The 21,810-nt window shown below is 41.8% G+C and overlaps 1 protein-coding gene across 1 annotated transcript; it reads right to left on the reverse strand.

Annotated features, from left to right (window-relative positions):
• Positions 1 to 19,776: 19,776 nt before the first annotated feature.
• CHRM5 (cholinergic receptor muscarinic 5) lies at positions 19,777 to 21,339 on the reverse strand. The gene has a single exon (XM_036736836.1). It carries the CDS (start codon positions 21,337 to 21,339, stop codon positions 19,777 to 19,779), a length of 1,563 nt encoding a protein of 520 aa, XP_036592731.1.
• Between the last annotated feature and the right edge of the window lie 471 nt (positions 21,340 to 21,810).

The following is a 21,810-nucleotide window of genomic DNA, read 5'->3' on the forward strand; positions in this document are numbered from 1 at the left end:
TGAAAAGAAGCCAACTCTCTATTGTATATTTGCGAATCACTTTTTAAACTTTCCAAGTAGCAAACGTAGGAAAATCACAGCGAGCTAAAAATGTTCCCATCCGGGTGGCCCTGGTTATATCTATGGAGATAATTCATATCTGAAGAAGTATTTTTGTTTCTCAGGACTACAGTAACAGTCTTTTGGGTACACTATGTTCAGATTGGCTCTCACGTTTGGCTTTCATTTCTCTGTTTTGGAAGCTTTAAACCCCCCTGTTTCAAACTCAAATAGGGATGAGGGTCACTAAATTGCACATAAGGATCTCTGTAGTTATATATTGAAAAGTACTTATTAACTCTAATTTATACTAGTCTCATGGTGATTCTCATTAACCACACAGGAATTAAAACATCTTTGTATATACTTCTGACATAGAGCTGGAATTCTTAACCCCCCAAGGAGTCTACGGATTGGAGGGGGATACAGAATATCTTTTGTCATATAAACTGATTTTTCTTCACATTCATACGTGTATTATTATTTTGAAAAAGGTTTCATATACTTCACCAGATTATCTATGGTTAACAGAATCTGCTAAATCAAAATCTTAATTGTTCTAATTTTTCCTCGAGTAAATTTTACTTCTGTGTTCACTCCTTAAAAACCTTTTTGGAAGTGAGAGCTTTGAATTTGCCAGTCTAAGGTGAGTGGGACTCTGGAAAAAATCCAGTGGTACCATGTCCCTTTCTCCTCATACTGGGGAGCTCAAAGTGTCTCTTTTTTAGAGATTCATGTATTTTCCGAATTTGCCTTAGTGCCAAATGGTATGAGAAATTCTGACTTTGTCTTAAGCATCAAATCAGGAGTAACACATTTCTTTAAATTTCAGGGAAAAGGTCCCCGCCTCCTTTCTTATCTCTCCTCACATTCCAAATTGGCCAGATTTGGGATGAAGGGAGAAAGAAAGAGCATTATTTCCAACAACTATAAACCGTTAAACAAGAAGACATTTTCCTCTCTCCTTCCCCCCCCTCCCCCCCCCCCCCCCGCCCTCCCGCTCCTCTGAAGAGACTGGAGTCAGGGAGGGAGAGAAAGAGATAGTGGACATTACAGGGTGTCAGATTACACACACAGAAACACCACACACAGAAACACAGATACAGCACACAGACACAGAGACAAAAAACACAGAGAGGATTTTTTGACTCCTATGCACAAATTGCTTGGCCCTCTGATGTAACGGAGGCCAGGTGCCGTGCTTTATTGGGACTAACTTCTTCAGAACTTTACTTCATTCTTTCCTTTTTCTGGTATCTTGTCCTTGGAGTCTACCAAGTGTGCAAGTTCCTCCTCTTGCTCTGTTCCGGTAGCCACATCTGTACTTCGGGGAGTGACTGTACACCCCTGATGTTGGCCATCTTGTATATGAGTCTTATGAATGTGGCCTGATCCGTGGCGGTTCCTAAGCACTCCGCCTGCCGCGGAGACGGGCAGATCCACCCCGGTGTGCTCCAGCCACGGGCTGACCACCCAGATCTTCTCCACCCACTCTCTACATGCTCTTATATGAATTTTAACGCCTTGTTCTTTGCAGACCTTGTAGATCTGGCAGGCGAGTACGCCTTTGTCCTCCGGTTCATCAACACGGGCCTCACTTACTTTATGCACCATTCTTCCCAAGGGCACTCCCTTGAGGCTGCCTGGTCTTCCGCTCCTCCACCTAGGGAGAGCAGGCTAGCGGCCTACCGGTTCCCTTAGGGACGCCACCGGTCCCTGTTCGGCCGGGGGCTGCACCCCGACCACCGCCTTCCACTTACCCTGCCCTCGGGTCTTCGGACGTCTCCGGCTCCTCTCGGGGGATGCGAGAGGAGAATCACCAGGCAGAACACCGGAATGCGACAAGCAGTTTTATTGCAATGGCGTACCAGAAATCTCACACACAAATCCCACTGACCCTCTCTGGGGAGCGCCTTATATTGGGTGTTTCGGGTTGGCTCCTCCCCAGTTCCTCCCCGAGGGTGGAGCTCCTCCAGTAAGAGCCGCCCCGGTACTGAGGTGACGAAAGCCACACAGGCATTGCCACGTCAGCAGGTCCAGACTCCCTGGCGTCTCACTACCCTCTGGGGGGGCCTAGGTCCAGAGCGCCCCTAACATTTGTTCTCTACATAGGCAACTCCACTTCCTCTATGACAGGGATGAGCTTCAGATGGATGCATTGCATCTAGTATTAAGAAGGCAATAAGCATTTATTAAGTGCTTACTATGTGCCAGGTACTTATGTTAAGTGCTGAGAATACAAATACAAGTTTATGTGGTATATGGCACAGCGGACAGAGTGCTGGGCCTGGAGTCAAGAAGATTCATCTTCCTATTTTCTAATCTGGCTTCAGACACTTATTAGCTATGTGACCCTGTGCTAGCCACTTAACCAACCTTGTTTGCCCCAGTTTCCCATTCTTCCAGCTCAATGAGCAGGAGAAGGAAATGATGAACCACTCCTGTACCCTTGCCAGGAAAACCCCAAATGGGGTCAAGAAGAGTTGGACACAACTGAAAAATGACTAAACAGAAGATTTATGACTTAAAGAGGGTAATACTAAGAAAATACTTTATAAATTGGAGATGGATGTATGATTGAAAAAAGACTGTTGATTTGATAGGAGAAATTTGAAAAGTTGTGTCTTTCTAAGTAAAAGGTGAGTCGCTAAGGGTCAAGAGGCTCTTGTTTAAGCCCTTGAACCACAACTACTTTAGGAAATGGACAAGAGAAGACCCAGCAGCAGAGGAGAAAGCTGAGAATTGAAGGCACAGCAGCAATGCTGAAAAGCCGCTCCATTGGAACTGTGACAGAGGGAGTCAGTGGAGGGAAGGCTTCAGCTGAGTGATTCCCAATTAGTCAGAGAAAATTATTTCCATTAGCCAAGAGCTCCAGGAATGGCTATTATGATCACCCTTCATTCAGTTCAAAATGGCAAAAGCTTCAGAAAGGGGAAATTTTTCAAAAGGGCTTGTTGCTCTCTGCTGTTCCCTCTGACTTGAGAAGGAAAAGCAGAGGGTAATTTGCCACTGTTTTCATAACCTGGAGAGAGAGGAGCTGTGTTACTATGAGCTCCATTCTGAAGCATCCTAGGGGAGAGAATAGCTGAATGGTCTGGTCTATATCATCAAGTCTGATGAATTGTTATTCACATTAAGAGCTAACATTTTCTAAATGTCCTTAAAAGCTCCTCCATTAGACTGTAAGCTCCTTAAGGGCTTTTTAATTTTTTTTTTATTTTCACCCTCTCTTCTGTTAGCAGAATGCCTGGCACATAATTGGTGTTTAATAAATGTTTATTGATTGATTGATGGTTAATCGAATAATGGCAATACATGGCATTTATCTAGTACTTTAAAACCATTATCTCATTTTATCCTCATAAAAGCACTGAGGGGCAGATGCTATAATTATCTCCATTTTTCAGTTTTGGAAGCTGAGGTAGACAAAGATTAGATGATTTACCCAGAGTCAACTACTAAGTGTCTCAGGACAGATTTTAAATCAGGTGTTCCTGATTACCCACTTCCTTCTTTGAAAGAGCTTTAAAGGCTTCAGGGGTGGGGAACCTGTGGCCTCGATCCCACATGTGGCCCTCTAGGTCCTCGAGTGCAACCCTTTGACTGAATCCAAAGTTCACAAAACAAATTATCAGGATTGGATTCAGTTTGAATTCAGTCAAAGGGCCGAACTTGAAGGCCAAGAGGGCCACATGTGGCCTCGAGGCCACAGGTTCCCCACCCCTAGGCTAGATTCTAGTAGAGAAGAGAAGTTTCATTCAGCTGAAGAGTAGTTAAAATTAACAGTAAAGAAGTGAGCAGAGAAGCAGTTCTGTGTGGTGCAAATGTTCCTGAATGGATCAATAACATTGAAGTCTCCAATCTAGAGATGTGAGTTGCGCTAAACACATGAGTTTTACTCTCCCATGTGTTTCCATTCTAGGTTCCCATAAGTACATGATCATTCTTCACCATGGCTATTGAATGTATTGGTGGAAAAATGTGATATGTGTGTATACCCATTTATAGTGATGCATTTTATTATTTTTGTATTTGTCTTAATATATTACTCTCTATAATATAATTATTTCTTTTGCCTTATTATTCAGTAAATGGTTATGTTCAAGATCCCAAAGTATCATTCTTTGTAAGCAGCTGGTTGTGTAACTAGAACTCTTGGGGGATGAAAGGCTAGAGGTGATGAGCAGGGGAAATACATTTTTGCTCAAAATGGGTTAGGATCTTGAGAGAGTTTAAATGTAACTGTGTGGTGGTAGTCTATCTCTGAGAACTAAAACTTGCTAGTATGAGAGCAAGTTGGAGAACTGAGCCAAACTCAGAGAGAAAGTTGGGTGTTGGGTGTCACCTAGGGGAGATGTGTAAGGCCTCAAGTTTTACACAGTGTGAGTGTTGACTATACCTCATGTAATATACTTGTCTTGTTACATTTTGGGGTCATTGAAATAGACCACATTACTACAGGCATAAAGGCATGAGATGGAAGCCCAAATTTAAGGAAGAGTAAATATAACAGGTTGGCTGGAACATAGCACATGGAGGAGAGTTATGCAAAAGTGCTTGCTGAGTTCATACTTGATCCTAGAGGCCAATGGGAAGACACTAAAGATTCTTAAGTAAGATAATGTCATGGTCATATTTGTGCTTTAGGAAGATTATTTTGGTACCTGTTTGGGCTATAAGGGGAGATACTAGGAGTGGAGAGATTAATTAGAAAGCTACTAGGATAGTCCAAAGAAGAGATGATGAAAGCCTGAACAAGGGTAGTAGTAGTCATGTGAGACAGATATAAGAGATGGCATAGAATTAAAATCATTAAGACTAGGCAACTAACTGATTGGCTGTGGAAAGTGAGAGGGAAGAGTTGAATGTATCTCTGAACTTAGGAACTTGAGTAACCAGAAGGATGGTGGTGCCCTCAGCAGAAATGGGAAGTTTGGAGGAGGAGAGGGGTTTTTTTTTTGAGGAGGTAGGAGGGGATGGATAATTGAGATACTTTTGAGACATCCAAGTGGAGATGTATAGCATGTAGCTGGTTATGTGGGATTGGAGTTTGGGAGAGATTAGGGATGGAGATATTTATATCTATATCTATGACATACACACATGTATATTATATATAATATATTTATATATATATATATATTTATGTATGTATCTGGGAGTCAGCTACAGAGATAACTAAGGAGAGTAAACTGGTATTTTTTCTTTCCCACCACTGAACCTTAACCCCCTGAGCCAATTAAACATAAGAACAGTTTCAATAATTTCTCAGAAAAAAACAAACAACCCCCCCCCACCCAAACAACTTATACTACATGGAAGATATTGCTCCTATGACAGGAATAGTGTAGACAGGTTTTGAGACATAGACTAGGGCAGAAGTAGGAAGCTTATGATAGATGGCCTTTATTTTATTAGTAATATGATGCAAGGCCCTCTCCTGAAAGGAGAGGGAAAGGAGTGGTAAGAAAAAGAAAGGTTTAGAAGTTGCTATGGAGTATGGTAATTATTCAGGAAGAATAAAAGATATAGTAATGAGGGTCCAGTTGAGATTACATCACATAACTTTGTGGTGGAATTATTCAACATAGTTATGGGACTTTCTTAATTGGCCTTCAGCAACACAAGCAGGAACAAATAAGGAAGATGATAATGGGTTTGGTTTGGCAAGGCATGAGTGGAAATAGGACAGGGGAGCAAGGGATTTGAAGGCAGAAGACAGTGTATAGTGTAATTTGTTTAGGTCTTATTGTCAGTCATTTGGTGTTTTTGCAATTCCTCACTATCATAAACAACATTTATTTGAATGTATCTGCACAAATTAGTCTTTTTTTTCATTTTTAGTCATTTCCTTGGGGTATATCCTCAGAAATAGACTCATCAAGCAAAAATAGAAATAGCTTTAAAAATCTCTTGCAACATGTTGCTAGATTTTTTTTCCAGAATGACTCAAAATATTTACAAAGTCACTAGCAAAGAATAAGTGTATCTTTTTTCCTACATCCATGTCATTGGGTTTTCTAATTTTAATTTTTCTATTTTAACACTCAGAGGCTATGCCAATGAGCTTTGATAAGTCCTATCACACTGGAAGCCTTCAAGTATGGGCTCAATGATGGACTATGTCTACCATCTTAGGACCAGACTAACTTAGTGTGGAGAGAGGTTTATCACAAGGGATTGGCCTCCAGTAATTAATTTTTTGCCATAGAAATTCAAAATATAGTCGCCCATTTCCCTACCAATTCCCCTCTCTGCCTCTTAACTCCTGTAACTCTCCTTGCCCTTCCAAAAACCAGATGTACTACCCTTTGTTCCAAAGACAGTAAACTGGAGATCATTAAGTATGTGAGCCTCATATGTGGCTTGGAACTTGTTGGAAGAAATGGGAGTCCAATAATCAGGTCTGGCATAGAATGTAATGACTTTGGAGCAATTCTGAAGCCTGGCTATTGGCTTATGTAGTAGGGAAGAACATAGGAAGGAAGTACATACATTAGTATGGTGCACCAAATAACTATGTTTGTGGGAGGTGCTTAGGATGGAACTTCTGGAGTAGTAGTTTGGACTAGATGACCACTTAGGGTTCTTTTAGCTCTCAATCCTGTAACCCTATTATCTAATTGCCTTTTCAAATGAAAATGGGTAGTCCTAGTCAGAAGGAAAACTTCCCTAAATGGAGATGGAGCAAATAGTCATACATATGAACTATTATTATGTGTATGAAGCCATACAATAATAGTCAAAGATGGATTTTGTAGTTAAAGATGGACTTTGAAGGAAGTGACCAAGGTAAAGTGGGCAGAATCCTGGGGAACCCACAAAACAGATCATGGGGCACAGACCATGCTATCTCTGTGGAAATAGGTGCAAGGAAGGGGCTTGGTTGGGTGCCCATTTTGATCAAAGAAGCCTTGCTGTGTGTCCAGACCTATCTCAGTCACTGCTGCCTTTGTTCATATACTCAGATGGGCATTTATTCTTCTGGACAAATTAATGGCCTGTCCTAGTTGGTAGGTGAAAAAAAAGAGGCTGAGGTCCCTATCCTGTGAATACGGGGCCTGAGAACTCTGTCACCATTTTTCATTCCATGAAAATAAGTGTTCCCAGGTCTGAGATCAGAACTGACTGCAATGGATTTAAGCCCTCATTCTAAGAATTTCAAATGAAGAGACAGGTTAATGAATTCTAGTTACATGATTTCATTTTCAGTTACCCCCATAATTCATGTGAACTAGTGGGGTAACCTGTGTTTTTCAGGTGGCGTCAGAGGCAACTTGTAGAAGAGGCTTCATCATCATTCTTTGCCACTTGTCTTGTTGTGATTGGAAACATACCTTTAATTGATGTTTTGTGTGTTCCTAGGCTCGTGATCTCCTGCCTGAATTTGATACATGAATTTTTGATGCTGCTTCTGTTGGTGGAGGTGGTGGTGGGGCTGAAATTCATAAGGTTCTCATGCCTGTCCTAATAAGGCAGATAGATTTGGAGTGGGTTCGTTTACTCTCTGCTTACAGATTGAAAGTCTATAGACTTTGCAACAGTTTGGGGACAGGAAAGGCAGCATGATATAGCACTGGAAAACTGGATCTGGAGTCAGAAGACCTGGATTTGAATCTTGCCTCCAACAGTTACGTGGGTGAGTAACAATCTCTCTGAGCTTTTGTTTCCTTATCTATAAAGTAGGCATAATAATATCTCCAGTATCCCTCTTGCAAGGCTGTTGTGAGGACCAATTGAGATAGCGTATATAAAGTGCTTTGTAATCCTCAAAGTGCCAGTTATTATTATCATAGAATCTTGAGTAGGAAGAGACTTTTGAGGCCATTTATACTTATCCTATTTAGAAATCTTCCCTATATAATTTCTGATGGGTAGAGTCATTCTACCTCTATTCAAGCTATTCAGTGGTAGAGAACTCACTATTTAACAAAGCAAGCCATTTCATTTTTTGGATAACTCAAGTTAGAAAGTTATTTCTATTAAATCAAAATTTTCTTCCCTATAACTACCACCCATTGGGACTAATTCTGTTGCCTAGAACCACATCAAACAAATCTTATCTCTCTTCCACTGACTGTCAGATGTGTGGAGACAGCTGTTATCTCCCTGCTAAATCTTGTCTAGGCTAAACATTCCTGGTTCCTTCAATTGCTTCTCATATGACATGGTTTCAAGTTCCCTCCTTCTCCTAGTTGCCTTCTTCTGGACATGCTCTGATTTGTTGATATTCCCCTTAAAGCGTGGTACATATTACTTAATGTAATGTTCTAGATGTGGTCTAACTAGTTCAGAAAATAGTGGAACTGTTAGCTCTTTCATTTTGGATCATATATGTCTTTTACTGTAGCTAATAGTCACATTTTGCTTAGGTCAAAAGTTGAACATGATTCTTCACACATATGGTGAAAGGGGGCATGACAAAAAGGGAACCCTGGAGGAAGGGAACCTGCCATTTTTATAGGTGGACTCTCTCTTTGTGTGTCTGCCAGAGTCTAGAAGATAGGAGATAGGTTCCCCCTTTAGTGAGGGCAGCATTTCCTGTGAGGTCTAGGAATCTTCTAACAGCTGGAGCCCTTGTGGTCATTTCACCCAAGGATACTTCTACTTTGTTTTGACTCTGCCAGTGTGTAATATCAGGGATATGTTAGAGGTTCTCCTGCCTGAAGGAGCAGTATGGAGTAGATGACCTTTCAAGGTTTCTTCCAAGCCCAGCAGTCTAATTTTTGGGAAGGGAGAATTCTATTGTGGAGCCCCAGAAAAATCCATTTCCTTCCATATTCTGGATATCTCAGAGGTTGATATGAATTCCTCCAGTGGGTGGAAGGTATCCTCTGAGATGTTGTGTATCCCATTCAAACAGCTTGGCATCCCATAGTATGGTCTGTGATTGTTACTAGAAGTTGGTCTAGAGTGTGACCACTGACTGAAGATGGTGCTGAAAGGTTAGCCTTGACTTTGACTTTGTTGGGGAGGCCCTTCTGTCTGGTATATCATCAATATACATACCACGTCACCAGCTTCCTCATCCTTTACTTTACTCCTCTTCTAGCACTGCCCCACCAACATGGCCACCCAAGCAATTGTAAATTCTGAATTAAACTCAGTGATCTTCATGCCAACGAAAAATGGGGTAGGCATGAGGCCTATTTACTGAAGATGAATACGTGGCACTGTCTCCAAGTGAGCTTGCATTAAGATATGGTTATAGATTATGAGAGGCATCATGGCATAGTGGATAAATTAGTGGATTTGGAGTAAAGAAAACTTGAATTAAAATCCTGCCTCATGTACTTACTAGCTATGTGACTTTGAGCAAATCATTTAACTTCTGTGGGATTCAGTTTCTTCATCTGTAAAAGGAGAAAGTTGGGCTCAATTGCCCCAAGGTCCTTTTTAGTTCCAAATCTGTGATTTCATGATTTTTTTTTTTGGTGGGGGGAGGCAATTGGGGTTAAGTGACTTGCCCAGGTTCACACAGCTAGTAAGTGTCTGAGGTCACAATTGAACTCAGGTCTTCTTAACTCCAGAGCCAGTGTTTCTATCCACTGGATTCCATGGTCTTATGATAAAAGATGGTATTTTATATTGCTTTAAGGTTTGCAAAGTGCTTTACGTATTATCTTGTTTGACCCTCAGAACAACCCTGTGAGGTAGGTTTGATTATATTCCCATTTTATGGATGAGGAAACCGAGACTGAGGAAGGTTAAATGACTTGTCCAGTGTCACACAGCTAGCAAGTGTCTGATTTGAACTCAGGTCTTCCTTACTCCAATTCTAACATTCTATCTACTGCACCACCTAGGTGCCTCATAATCTTATAGCCTGTATTTGACAGCCAGAAATTCACTACCAAGGACAAAGACAATGTCCTCTCCATGTAGAATCTTACCAAGCTGTAATACAAGGGCATTTCCTAAGGTAGTTGGTGGCATGATTTGGTGACATGATGGTTTCCTTTGAAGTAAATGAGCTACAAAAAGGTAATTTTTGAGGGATGATGTAGTGCTACAATGCTTACCAGTTCAAGCATGTTTGACTGATAGTTAAGTCCATTCAGCCTACTTTTTTTTTGTAGCCACAATCATAGGGTCACGCTTCCAGTAAGGACAGTACTTAGAATGAGTTCTAGTATAGACCATCCCATCTCTAGTGTGATTTTGTCCTTGTTTGTTTTGGTAGGAATGTTGGAAAGACCAGGTCTTTTTTCCTATTGACGTTCTTCTGGAATGGTTCAATCACTCCTGGCAGGTCAGCTTTGTGTACATTATCATATGCACACATCCGTCTCGGAATATGAACTTAGTAGGTCAAGGATTTATTTGTACATTTGGATGCTGAGTGTGGAGTCAAGGTGTGCCTCCAATGGTGCCAAAGTAAATGCTTACTAATGACTCAGGGTTCATTGTAAGCTTTGTGAATGGAATCTCAAGGAAGGGGGCTTTTAGAAGGGAACAGTCATCAGCCCATCAACAGCCCTTTCCAGAGTGAGGTCTCCTTTTGGACATGCTAACTCTGTTCTTTTTTTGTTCTAACTTGCTTTGCATATATTTTTTGCATGTTGTCTCTCCCATTAGATGGAGGAGAGAGTTGTTTTAACAACCCAGCTAGCAGCTTCGGTGGGGGTGTAAGATCCCTCCCCCACAGCCGGCACCCAGGGGCCTGCCGGGACCCAGGAGGCTGCCGGGAAAGCACAGGTTCTTTTTATCTGCTTAAACAAGGAAAGCACGGTGAAGGGGTTGACCAGCTTACTTTAATCCAGCATTCACTTAGCATACAGACAACATTCATTTAGCTCAGGGGAAAATGCCAGCATTCAGTTAGCATTCAGTTAGTTCAGGGGAGCATACAGACAAGCATCAAGAGACAGACCAAATACAGATTCATTGACTTACTTCAGGGGAAAAAACCAGCACCCTGAGGTTCAAAACATTCATTTAGTTCGGGGGAAAAACAAACCAGCACCCCGAACCTCAAAACCAAAATACAAACAAGTTACAAATATCAACAGACAGACCCAATACAATTCATAGTTACCAACATCTGGGCTCAGCCTGAGAGCAAGGGCTGGCCCAGAGTCACGCTTGCTTGCCGCTGCTCCCACACCAACCGGAAGAGGAAAGAGAGAGCTTCAAGCTGTCCTCTCCCCTCTTATAGGGTTTTTGACATCATCAAGCGCCGCCTGAATGACCAGGGCCGATTGGTTCTTGACTTGGCCCCTCCCCCTAGTGTAGACCAGGTTCTGGAGCTAACACCTCCCCTCAGCCAGCCTCATGCCTCATCACACAGGAAGTTGTCTGCTTCCTGGCATGCTCTTTGGGCTTCCTGCCCCGGAAGAGCAAGCCACAGTGTCCAGAGGCTCAATGAGGTAAGCTGAGTCATTCAAAGAAAACAAAGGCCATTCTGGTTACAAGAGTGAGGCTAATGACTTGGCACAGCTCACCCTCACTTAAATTCTATTCACTTGCAACTCAAGACATCACGCTCCTGATGTCATTGGTCCTCAGAGAATCAATAGAGATAACTTTGTTGGTGCCAGACATTGAGGGAAAAAAGATAGGGGTTTTTTTTAACTGCCAGAGGCATGGTCCTTGGGGATCTGGTGCCAAAGAGAGTCCTTGGGTCCTGTCCCTGTGAACTGAAGGAGGAACAACAGTCTGTAAACTCCTTGAGGGCAGGGACTGTCTTTTGCCTCTGTTTGTATCCTCAGCATTTAGCACAGTGCCTGGCTGTAGTATTAATGTGATTGAAGATCTTCCCCATGCATTCAATAGGCCTCAGGTGGGCCTAGGTGGGAAGGCTTGATTATATCTTTGTTTGTAACTAGGCCTAAAGCCCCTACTTATTAGGTGCTAAGCTAATGTGAGTGTGAAGCCCTCAGGACCCTAAGGGGAATCACTTTGGCCAGAGCCAATGGTATGTGCACTGAATTCTAGTCAATCATGAATTCAGCCAATCAGAGACCTGAGTTCTAGCCAATTAGATGCCGGCTAGGACTGTATAAAAGGAGAGTGCAGAATTGAAGAGGAGCAGAATTGAAGGGGAGAAGAACTGAGAGCAGTAGAACTGAGAGGAAGACAGTGAGGCAGCAGACATCAAGAGGGCTCTGAAGAGCAGACATTGAGAGAACCAGCATCAGCAGAGCTGCAGAAGAGAGTGTTGAGCAGAGAATTAGGATTCATGAATGATTGTTTGCAGGAAGGCCCTAGCAGGGGGGAAGGTCACAGGATGACTTGGTTCCTTGCTATAATACTATGTTATAATTTGCTTGTTACTACATTGAGGTGGGCTTACTGGTTTGGGAATATAATTGCTACTATAACAAATTGGGGGTATTGGTTCTCGGATTTGATCCTCTGGAGTCTAAATAAATGTTATACTTCCTCTGCCTTCTACATGGAGAGTTTTTCATACTTCGCAATTCTAAACCATTCAGGCATGTTCGTGGTCTTCCTCAAGGTCATGAATCTTGCCTTGCCTTACTGATATACTGGCACATGCCAGGCACTTAATAAATGCTCATTGATTAACTGATGCTGGGCCCAAATCTCAGAGCATGTGTTGTTCAGATTTTTTTTTAAGAGATCTGGATATCTCACTTGATGGTACAAGGGTGAAAACTGGGCTGGTAGATGCAGCTGATCAGTGGACAAATGGGAAAGGAATTTAATTACTTTTCTTATTTTGGTATTAAGTGCTTGAGACACAAAAAGGAGGAATAGAAGGCTAGGCCAGTCAGTTTTTTAGCTTCCCAAACAATGTTTACTCAATGTTTTAGGTTTCCCTATTAAAACATTAGACTGTTTCATTTTTGTTTATGTATCCCCAGCAGTTTGCCTGATGCCTTACACACAGTTGGTGCTTTATGAATGTGTACTGAGTTGAATTAAATATGTCTGAGAAAACAGAGTACCTACATCCTCCTTCTTATTTTTAACTTTGCAAAACAGGAGGAAATCAAGGATTTTGTAAGAATAGGGTCACCTCTGTGTATATGCTGCCCAGTACAAAGGTTGGCCAACTCCATCTCTCTCCTCTCAATTAAGAACTAAATTGTTCAGTAGATGGCAACACTGGGACTAGGGAAGTAGGCTGCATAGAGTGGTGGTTAGAATGTAGAACTGATGGGGTGCTTGTGCTCTGGCCCCAGCCCTAAGATCATGTCTCTAGAAGCCATCCAATATCTTAGTAGGCCCCTGCCCTGTGAGAAAACTTTTTCTTGTTGCAGGCCTGACTTTGTAATTCCTGTATCAGAACAGACACAGGGATACTGACCCAAGGACTCTCTTTGGCACCAGATCCCCAAAGACAATGCCTCTGGCAGTTAAAAAAAAAGCCCTATCTTTTCTTCCTCAATGTCTGGCATCAACAAAGTTATCTCTGTTGACTCCCTGAGTTTTCCCATATATTCCAGTAGCCCAGCACCCAGACTACTTGCATATGTTGACCACTCCCTAATCCTGCCCCATATCACCTAATTAGCATATTTGGCATTCTTTCACAGTCCCTTCTCCATATAAGCTTTAGTATCCCCCCCATCAGGTTGCAGCTTCCCTAAGAAACCTTGCCCACTTCTATTGGCGTCACAATAAACTTTACCAGACTAGAAAACAGTTTGAGTGTGTGAATTTGTTCCAGGCAATTCTGCCTTGTATCCTGATATTCTGGGGTCCAAGTACCCCTAAACCCTATCAGCAACCCCTAAACTGCATCAGGACCGAGTGGAATGCTGAAATAGCAAAGCCCCCTCAGTGTGCCTCTCCTACCATCCACCTCCACCCTGCACCCCTTCTATATTTTTAGAAACTGTTCTGCTGAGAAAGTAGAGATAAGAAATTACATCCATAGGGAGGGAATACCATACACAGTCAATTGGGTATCTTACCCCACAGAAAAGAAGGAGGAAGAAGATTAAAAAAGGGGGGGGGACGATAAAAGGGAGGGCAGATGGGGGAGGAGGTAATCAATAACAAACACTTTCAAAGAGGGACAGGGTCAAGGGAGAAAATTCAATAAAGGGGGATGGGATAGGAAGCAGCAAAATATAGTTAGTCTTTCACAACATGAGTGTTGTGGAAGGGTTTTACATAATGATATGCATGTGGCCTATGCTGAATTGCTTGCCTTCTTAGGGAGGGTGGGTGGGGAGGGAAGAGGGGAGAGAATTTGAAACTCAAAGTTTTAAAAACAGATGTTGGAAAACAAAATAACAAAAGTTTTTGCATGCAACTAGGAAATAAGATACACAGACAATGGGGCATAGAAATTTATCTTGCCCTACAAGAAAGTAAGGGAAAAGGGGATGGAAGGGGAGTGAGGTGACAGAAGGGAGGGCTGACTGGGGAACTGGGGAACTGGGCAACCAGAATATACGCCATCTTGGAGTGGGGGGAGGGTAGAAATGGGGAGAAAATTTGTAATTCAAACTCTTGTGAAAATCAATGCTGAAAACTAAATATATTAAATAAATTAATTAAAAAAAAAAAGAAATTACTTCAGTAGACAGACACCTGCAAGGTCCTGTTTATCTAGCTTTTAATCCCTTTTTGCTGAATACTAGTTCCTGATCTCATGCTTGTCTTTTTGTTCTTTGTTCTCTGTTGCTGAGAAAACATTCTGCTTTTGGAATGTGAGCTCCAAACCCAGTCAACGGGAAGAGGAGCCAGAAGGGGGTGGGGGAACTCTGTGTTAGGGTCTGTATAACTTGCTTTGAGCTGTATGCCACACACATACATACACACACACACACACACACACACACACACACACACACCTGCTGGGGTGTGTCATTTCTCATGAGAAAGTAACAAATTCCTTTTTGACTTTTCTCAAGAATGGTTTCTGTATATTTTTAATGTGAGTAGTGGTCTCTGACCCACACAGGACTTAAAATCAGGAAGACATAGTTTCAAATCCTTCCTCAGATGCTTGCTAGCTGTGTGACTTTGGCTCTCTGTGCCACATTTTTTCAATGAAGGAGTTGGATTCAGTATAAATCTATAATTCTTTAAGGTAGACAGCAGCCTAGTCTGTCACATGGAAGAATGTGAAACAAGGGCTGTGTTTTCATCTGACTTTTTATAAATACGTCTTACTTACAGTATTAGACAATTATATTCTCCAATGCATGTCAACATTTAATGATAAACTGTATGAATTCAAATAAAAGCTCAAAGGCTTTTGTGGTCAATAATACAATGGGGGTATAATTCTTAGACTTTTCTTAGGGCACACAAATACATTATCTTGGTTCTGCAATAAGTGGTCAGATAACTCAGGTAGGGTAATAAGAGCTTTTTCCTAGAGTATTAGCATTTAGAGGGTGCTGACAACATTTACTAGCATTCAGCAGTAGAGAAAACTTGTGGTCCACTTAAGTGCTCCCCTTCTTCTGGTGGTTACACCATAGATAAGATCCTCCTCAACCTAGCCTTTTCTCCCAAACCTCATGTCCACCTTCCAAGGTCCCCCAACCCCCGGATCCATTTCATATTTGCTTCAGGGACAAAAATTGCTAGTGAGGAAATTTAATACCATTTTATATCATTTTTGTAATTTCAATAGGACCCAGAGCCTGAACTAATAAAGCAGAGGAAGAGTCTGGACCTAAGAGCTTCTTTGTTCTCTGAGTAACTCAGAAAATGCCTTTTCTTATGTCAACATGCCCAGATGGAGCATTCCTTTCTCTGTCCATGACCATTAAGGATGAGACCTTTAGCCCCGAGAAATTATCTTGAATTATGTAACTTTTTCTTATCTCAATATTTTATGGGTATATACTATGTTATGGAATGTTTATGGCAAATCAAACACAGAGATCCTGGTTGTAATTCCAATTGACACTTTGTCAACTATCTTGACTTATTGTATTTACAACCTATTCCATTAAGGAAAATCCTTGTCTTGTATCATGGTTAAACATACATGGGCATCATAAAAGTGAGGTAATACAGACATGCTGAGTCTGTTAAAGAAAAATGTATATAAGCTTTCTCATCTCTTTGTTCGTCAGTCAGACCCTTTGTCTGACCCCATGCATGCATGTCTGCTATGCTTAAGGGAATAAATAAAGTAATATGACTTTTTCTATCACCTTGCTCTGTTTGCCTCCTTTAACCAAACTTCTCAGGTGAACACTAGCTACTGCTCAGCTGGTAATGGTGGGTGGATGAGATTCTAGTAGTGAAGAAGAGGATACAGCACACATCTCAGGGAAAGGATCAGCTTTTAAGTTAATCTTGCCCTCAAAACTGCCTGCCATACCAATGAATAGGTTGAACCACTAGTAAATGATCTCTCAAGTAAGCTCATGGACACCTTTTTTTTTTAGTGCAATCATCTACTTTGTATTTGCTTGAATTTCTCTTTTTTTCTCTCTAGAACAAACATAATGGTACAGTGTAAGAAAGCAGTTAAAAAGAATCCAAACAACTCAGATTCCTTTGCTATAATTCCAGTTATTTACAGTGGATCCCTGAGATCTGGTAAACTAAATTCCAGATCTTTAGCAGCAGAGATTTAAATACAGACATCATAGTTACACTGACCCCAAACATCAGCATGTCCTTTACAAGAAAATCACAATGAGGGACAGAGCGCAGAAGCCAAGGATGTTTACAAAGTACTTGTTAAATCAAACATTGACCAAAATGACCCCCCCCCCCACCAAAAAAAAACTACCCCAAGCAATAAACTACCAAACCTGCAACCCACATAAAAACAGAAGCCAAGACATTAGCAATTAAACAACTTCTAGCAAGGGACTGGAGGAGGTGGTACATCTTTTGCATTAAATTACAAGTAGACCAGGACGTTGGGTTTGCAATACTTAAGCTCTGAATCTAATCCCCTCCCCATTCCCTGATGTTGCTTTAATGTGGTGAAGGAAGATTACTTGTTCTAATGACTCTAACAGGGCACCTGCATCAAGAAAGTCAGGTTTCCCGTTGTTGGTTACTTTTGTTCTTTTATTTTGTTCATGCAAGTCAGCAAGTGTAGGCTTGCTGCCCTTTTGTGAGAAATTCATTGAGGCACAGAAAAAGCTCTGGATATCATAGAAAGCCACAATGGGGCTTGTGTTAAGAATCGGCTCCTTAATCTCATGAAATACATACAAAAGAAGTGCCACAGTCAGGGAAAATCTGTGAAGTAAGTGGTTTGTCTTTAGGTTCTCCTGCTAGGGAACCCTCCTTCCTTCATGCACCCAGAGTTATCAAACACACTAGCTAAACTTGTGAGAGATGTGGATCAGCATTATTAGCTTCATGGTTCTTTATTCCTTCATTAGCTTTCTGAATTCTTTGTTACTTTAATATTCTTTGACATTTGGTCTTTCATTCACACCACCTCAAACACCTTTTTCCTTTAATGCTGTTCTTTGCAGAATTGCCAACTGATGTAAGAAAGGCTAGCAGAGTATAATGGACAGAGTTTTGGTTGGAAGAAGGAGGCCTGGGTTTGAATGTCACTTTTGACACTAGTACAGGTAGCAACAGGTAGCTCTTGTGATTTTCAAAAGGTGGGTTATGCTAGCTAAGGGACTTGTCATTTAATCTTTGAGTCTCAGCTTCCTCAACCTAAAATGGGAATAGTGATACTTGTGCTACCTACTTCACAGGATTATTGTGAGGAAAGCACTTTGCAAACCTTAAATCACTCTAGAAATGAGAGCTATGATTTCTGGTGTTCAGCAGGAGATGATTTAGGGATAGTTTTGGTTTGACTTTAATAGCCTTCCAGTCTTTTAATTGAAATGTGCACATTCCTATTTTCTTTCTCTTTGTTAGTATAGGTCACCCCATTAAGAGGTGGGCTTTAGTGTAAAAGGTAAATTTTGACCTTTAAATATTAAAGATAGATTAAATGGGTCCTCATCTCTATCTTCCTCTAGATTATTAATTTTAAGACATGAACTTGGATAGGGAGGGTCAGTATCATGCCTAAGGGAGGTTCAGTGGTCACCTACATGATGTAATTCTAAGGACACCAGGAAGATTCTTGCTCACCTCAAACATCTGCCTATGTAAGTATCACACGGACTGAAATTCCACTATCAAAACCTCTTTTTTTTTAGAGATATTTGTCTTCTTCCTGCATATAAACGCTGAAAGGAAGACTAATATTTAAAAGTCATCTGCACCTTGAGAACAGAGACTGTCTTTTACTCTTTTTGAGGTGGGGGGGAGTTAGTATCTCCGGAGCTTAGCAGTATTTTTGGTGCATAGTAGGCACTTAACAAATGTTTATTGATTGATTGATGTGATCTAGTTTATCACTGCTTTCAGAGAAAAGTAGTACTCTCCTTATAAAATGGACCCCAAAAGGATCCACTAGGGGAGGCACTAAAAATAAATTTTTACTTCGAAATTTTGTCTAGGACTAGACCTGTGGGAAAGATGGCAAGCAAGACATATGAAGAAAGGCTAAAAAAACTGGGATTCTTTAGTCTGAAGAAGAGAGTTGAGGGAAGGGCTAGGAATGGTCTGCACTCAGCAAAGGGATATTTTTACAACTATTCTGCATCTTCACTAAGAGAAGAATAAGAATAAATGGTCTTAAAATGTAGCAAAAAGGTAAAAGTTCAGGGAAAAATGAAACATTTCTAACAGCAAAGGATGGTCAAAAATAATAATAGTTGACATTTGTACAGCTCTTTAAAATTTGCAAAGCACTTTACATATATAATCTCTTTTGGGCCTCACAAAACCCCAGTGAAGTAGGTAATAATAATAGATATCATTATTCCTATTTTACAGCCAGGGAAACTGAAGCTTAGGGAGGTTTAGTAACTTGCCCATAGTCACACAGTTAGTGAGAATTAGGGGCAGGATTCAAACTCATGTCTTACTTACTCCAAGGCCATCCACCACATCATGTTTCTTCATCAAACAAAACTGGGATGGGCAATCAGGGGACTTTTTAATACCAAAGAAGAGACCCTTCTCTTGATATGGCAATGACCAAGGTGGAGGCTCCTGTCAGATGTAGGATTCTGATTTCTTTTTTTAAAAGCCAGTTGTGAAGAGTTGAGGACTTGTTTGGTGGATCCAAAGAAATTAGGTGTATCATGGAACTGAGATGCAAAGTTTCATTTGGAAGATAAGAACATGAAGAAATAGCACAGTGCTAGGCACATTGTGGATGCTCAATGAATACTTGATTGATTCATAAATGAAGAAATACATTCTTTTCAGCAAGTTAAACCCCACTCCTGTTTATAAGGGACACTGACTTCTACTTAATCAGATTTCACAGGTATGAGGTACTCATGATGTATACACATTGCACATAACCCTATGGAATGACCCAAAGAAGAATGGATAGTTTCCATCTGATTCCTTTCGTCTGCAGCAGATTGTCATCTTGGCTCGATGGGTGCCCCTGAAGTCAATGGTACATATCTCAAGGGGTTCCTTCTCTTCCAAATGGCTATTCACATCAATGGCCTATCTGACAGTGGCATAAATGCCTTGGCCAGCCTTCATTATGGCCAAGAGTGATCCATAGAGAGTCCCTGCAGCTGCTGGCATTCCTTCCAATGTCAAGGCAGATACCTCTGGGGCCTTTCTTCTCCTTGAGTTAGTTTTCAGGTATATAAAGTGACAGTTTGGTTTTTGAAGTGGAAGAAAGCAAAGGCTGTAGGCCCACCCATTCCAGAAGGCCCAGTCTGCAATAGCTGCCATGAGGGGAGCTGCCACTTCATAGCAGCCTGCTGTTCCCTTGCCAATACAAGCTTCTCATCCACCTTTTTTTTTCTTCCATCGGCAGAGGAGCAGCATCTTAAAAGTTTTCCTGAAAGTTTTATTGCAGAGGGCATAGCAGATGGGGTTGACAGTGCTGTTCACATAGCATAGCCAGTAGCCCAGGTGCCACAGGGTGACAGGGATGCACTTGCTACAGAAGGTAGACACCAGCACCATGATGTTATAGGGGGTCCATGTGATGATGAAAGCCAGCAGGATGGCACTAAGAGTCTGGGCCGCTTTCCTCTCTTTAACCAGGACCATTCTCTTCCTCTTGGTCATTTGGTTGCTGAGGTTGGAATCCATGCCTTTTGTGGAAGGTTCCTTGGATACAGGGACTGAGCAAGGCATGATTTTCACCTTATGACAGCCATTGTTGGTCTCTTGGGTCCCATCAGCCTTTACTACCAACCGGAATTTGTATGCCACACATTTTTGATTTTTGGGCCTACGGATGGTAGTTGGGGACAGGAAGTATTTCTGTGTTTTATAGTTATCATTCACAGGATTTTCTTTCACAAGATCTTTTTTGGTCTCTTCAACACTAAATTCCTCCTTTGGACTTTCCTTTGCCTGGCTCTTGTAGGCCATTCGGAAGACTGGGTCAGTGGTGGGTTTCTCCTCATCCTCTGAGGAGGCATAACTGCTACAAGTGGTAAGCTGTTCTTCTTTGGCCCAGTCACTGTTTGCACCAGTGGGCTGGGAAGGCTTCCCAGTGGCAGAGGTGCTTCTGCTTGAGGATGACCAGGAAGCCTGGCACCTTTCCCTTTTGGCCAAGGTCGGCTGTTGGCAGCTGAAGCAGGACTTAAGCAGAGTCTTCCGTGTGGAGTTGCTTGTCTCAAACTCAGCCACAGAAACAGAGCCCTGGAGCTCAGCTAGGTCCTTGGTGCGCTTTTCAGTTTCCCGGTAGATACGGCAATAGAGGATAGTCATGACAGACACTGGGATATAGAAGGCAGCGATGGCGGTGCCAAAGGTGATGGTGGGCTCAGAGAGGAACTGGATTTGACACTCACCTGGTGGGACTGTTCTCTCCCCAACCAAATACTGCCAGCAGAGAATAGCTGGAGCCCAAAGGATAAAGGAGATCAACCAGGCCAGACCGATCATGATCCCTGCCCGCTTTGGAGTACGCTTGGCCCTGTAGGTCAGAGGCCTAGTAATAGAGAAGTAGCGGTCAAAGCTGATCACTAGAAGGTTCATGACAGAAGCATTACTTGCCACATAGTCCAGAGCAAGCCACAGATCACAGGCCAGGCTTCCCAGAGCCCAGTGCCCCATGAGGATATAAGTGGTATAGAGGTTCATAGAGAAGATCCCAATGATTAAGTCAGCAAAAGCCAAGCTCAGAAGGTAATAGTTGTTGACTGTCTTGAGCTGGCTATTGACTTTGAAAGACAACATGACCAAGATGTTGCCTACAATGGTGCCCAGGCTTACTATGGCTGTCACTGTTGCTATAGTGATAACTTCCCACAAACTATGTCTTGACAGAGGCTGATGATTTACTGGAGTGCCATTGGCAATGGTTTCATTGGGGTAAGGATCCTTTTCCATTCTGATTGGAATTTATGTCAGGTTCTTAGGTTCTTGACAGGCGACTTCCTAGTGTCATTCATTCTCAGCTTCTCAGATGTGACTGGGGGAGGGAAGAAGGAAGAGACAGAAAGAGAAAAAGAGAGAGAGAGGAGGGAAGGGAGAGAGAGAGAGAAAAAGAGAGAGATCATTAGCTTTATTTACCCATCAACACCAAGTTTTTGCCATTCTCAACTTAATTTTTTTTATTTTGTGACCAAATTTCTGAATTACCAAAAACCTGGATGTTAAAAGTTTCATACCCTTATTCTTTCTAGGCTGGTGGTACTTAAGCATTATAGTCATGTATGGGGCTGCTGTCCTTAAGTGGTACCAGTAGAAGATGGTATAGGAGGTGAAAGAAGATAAGGAGAAAGGCAAAGGAGCAGAAGAAAGGAAAAATGAGGAGAAGAGTGAATAACAGTGAGGGAACTTCATTATATCATATAGTCT

The sequence above is a fragment of the Trichosurus vulpecula genome, chromosome 8, assembly GCF_011100635.1.
Source record: "Trichosurus vulpecula isolate mTriVul1 chromosome 8, mTriVul1.pri, whole genome shotgun sequence".
Lineage (NCBI taxonomy): Eukaryota > Metazoa > Chordata > Mammalia > Diprotodontia > Phalangeridae > Trichosurus > Trichosurus vulpecula.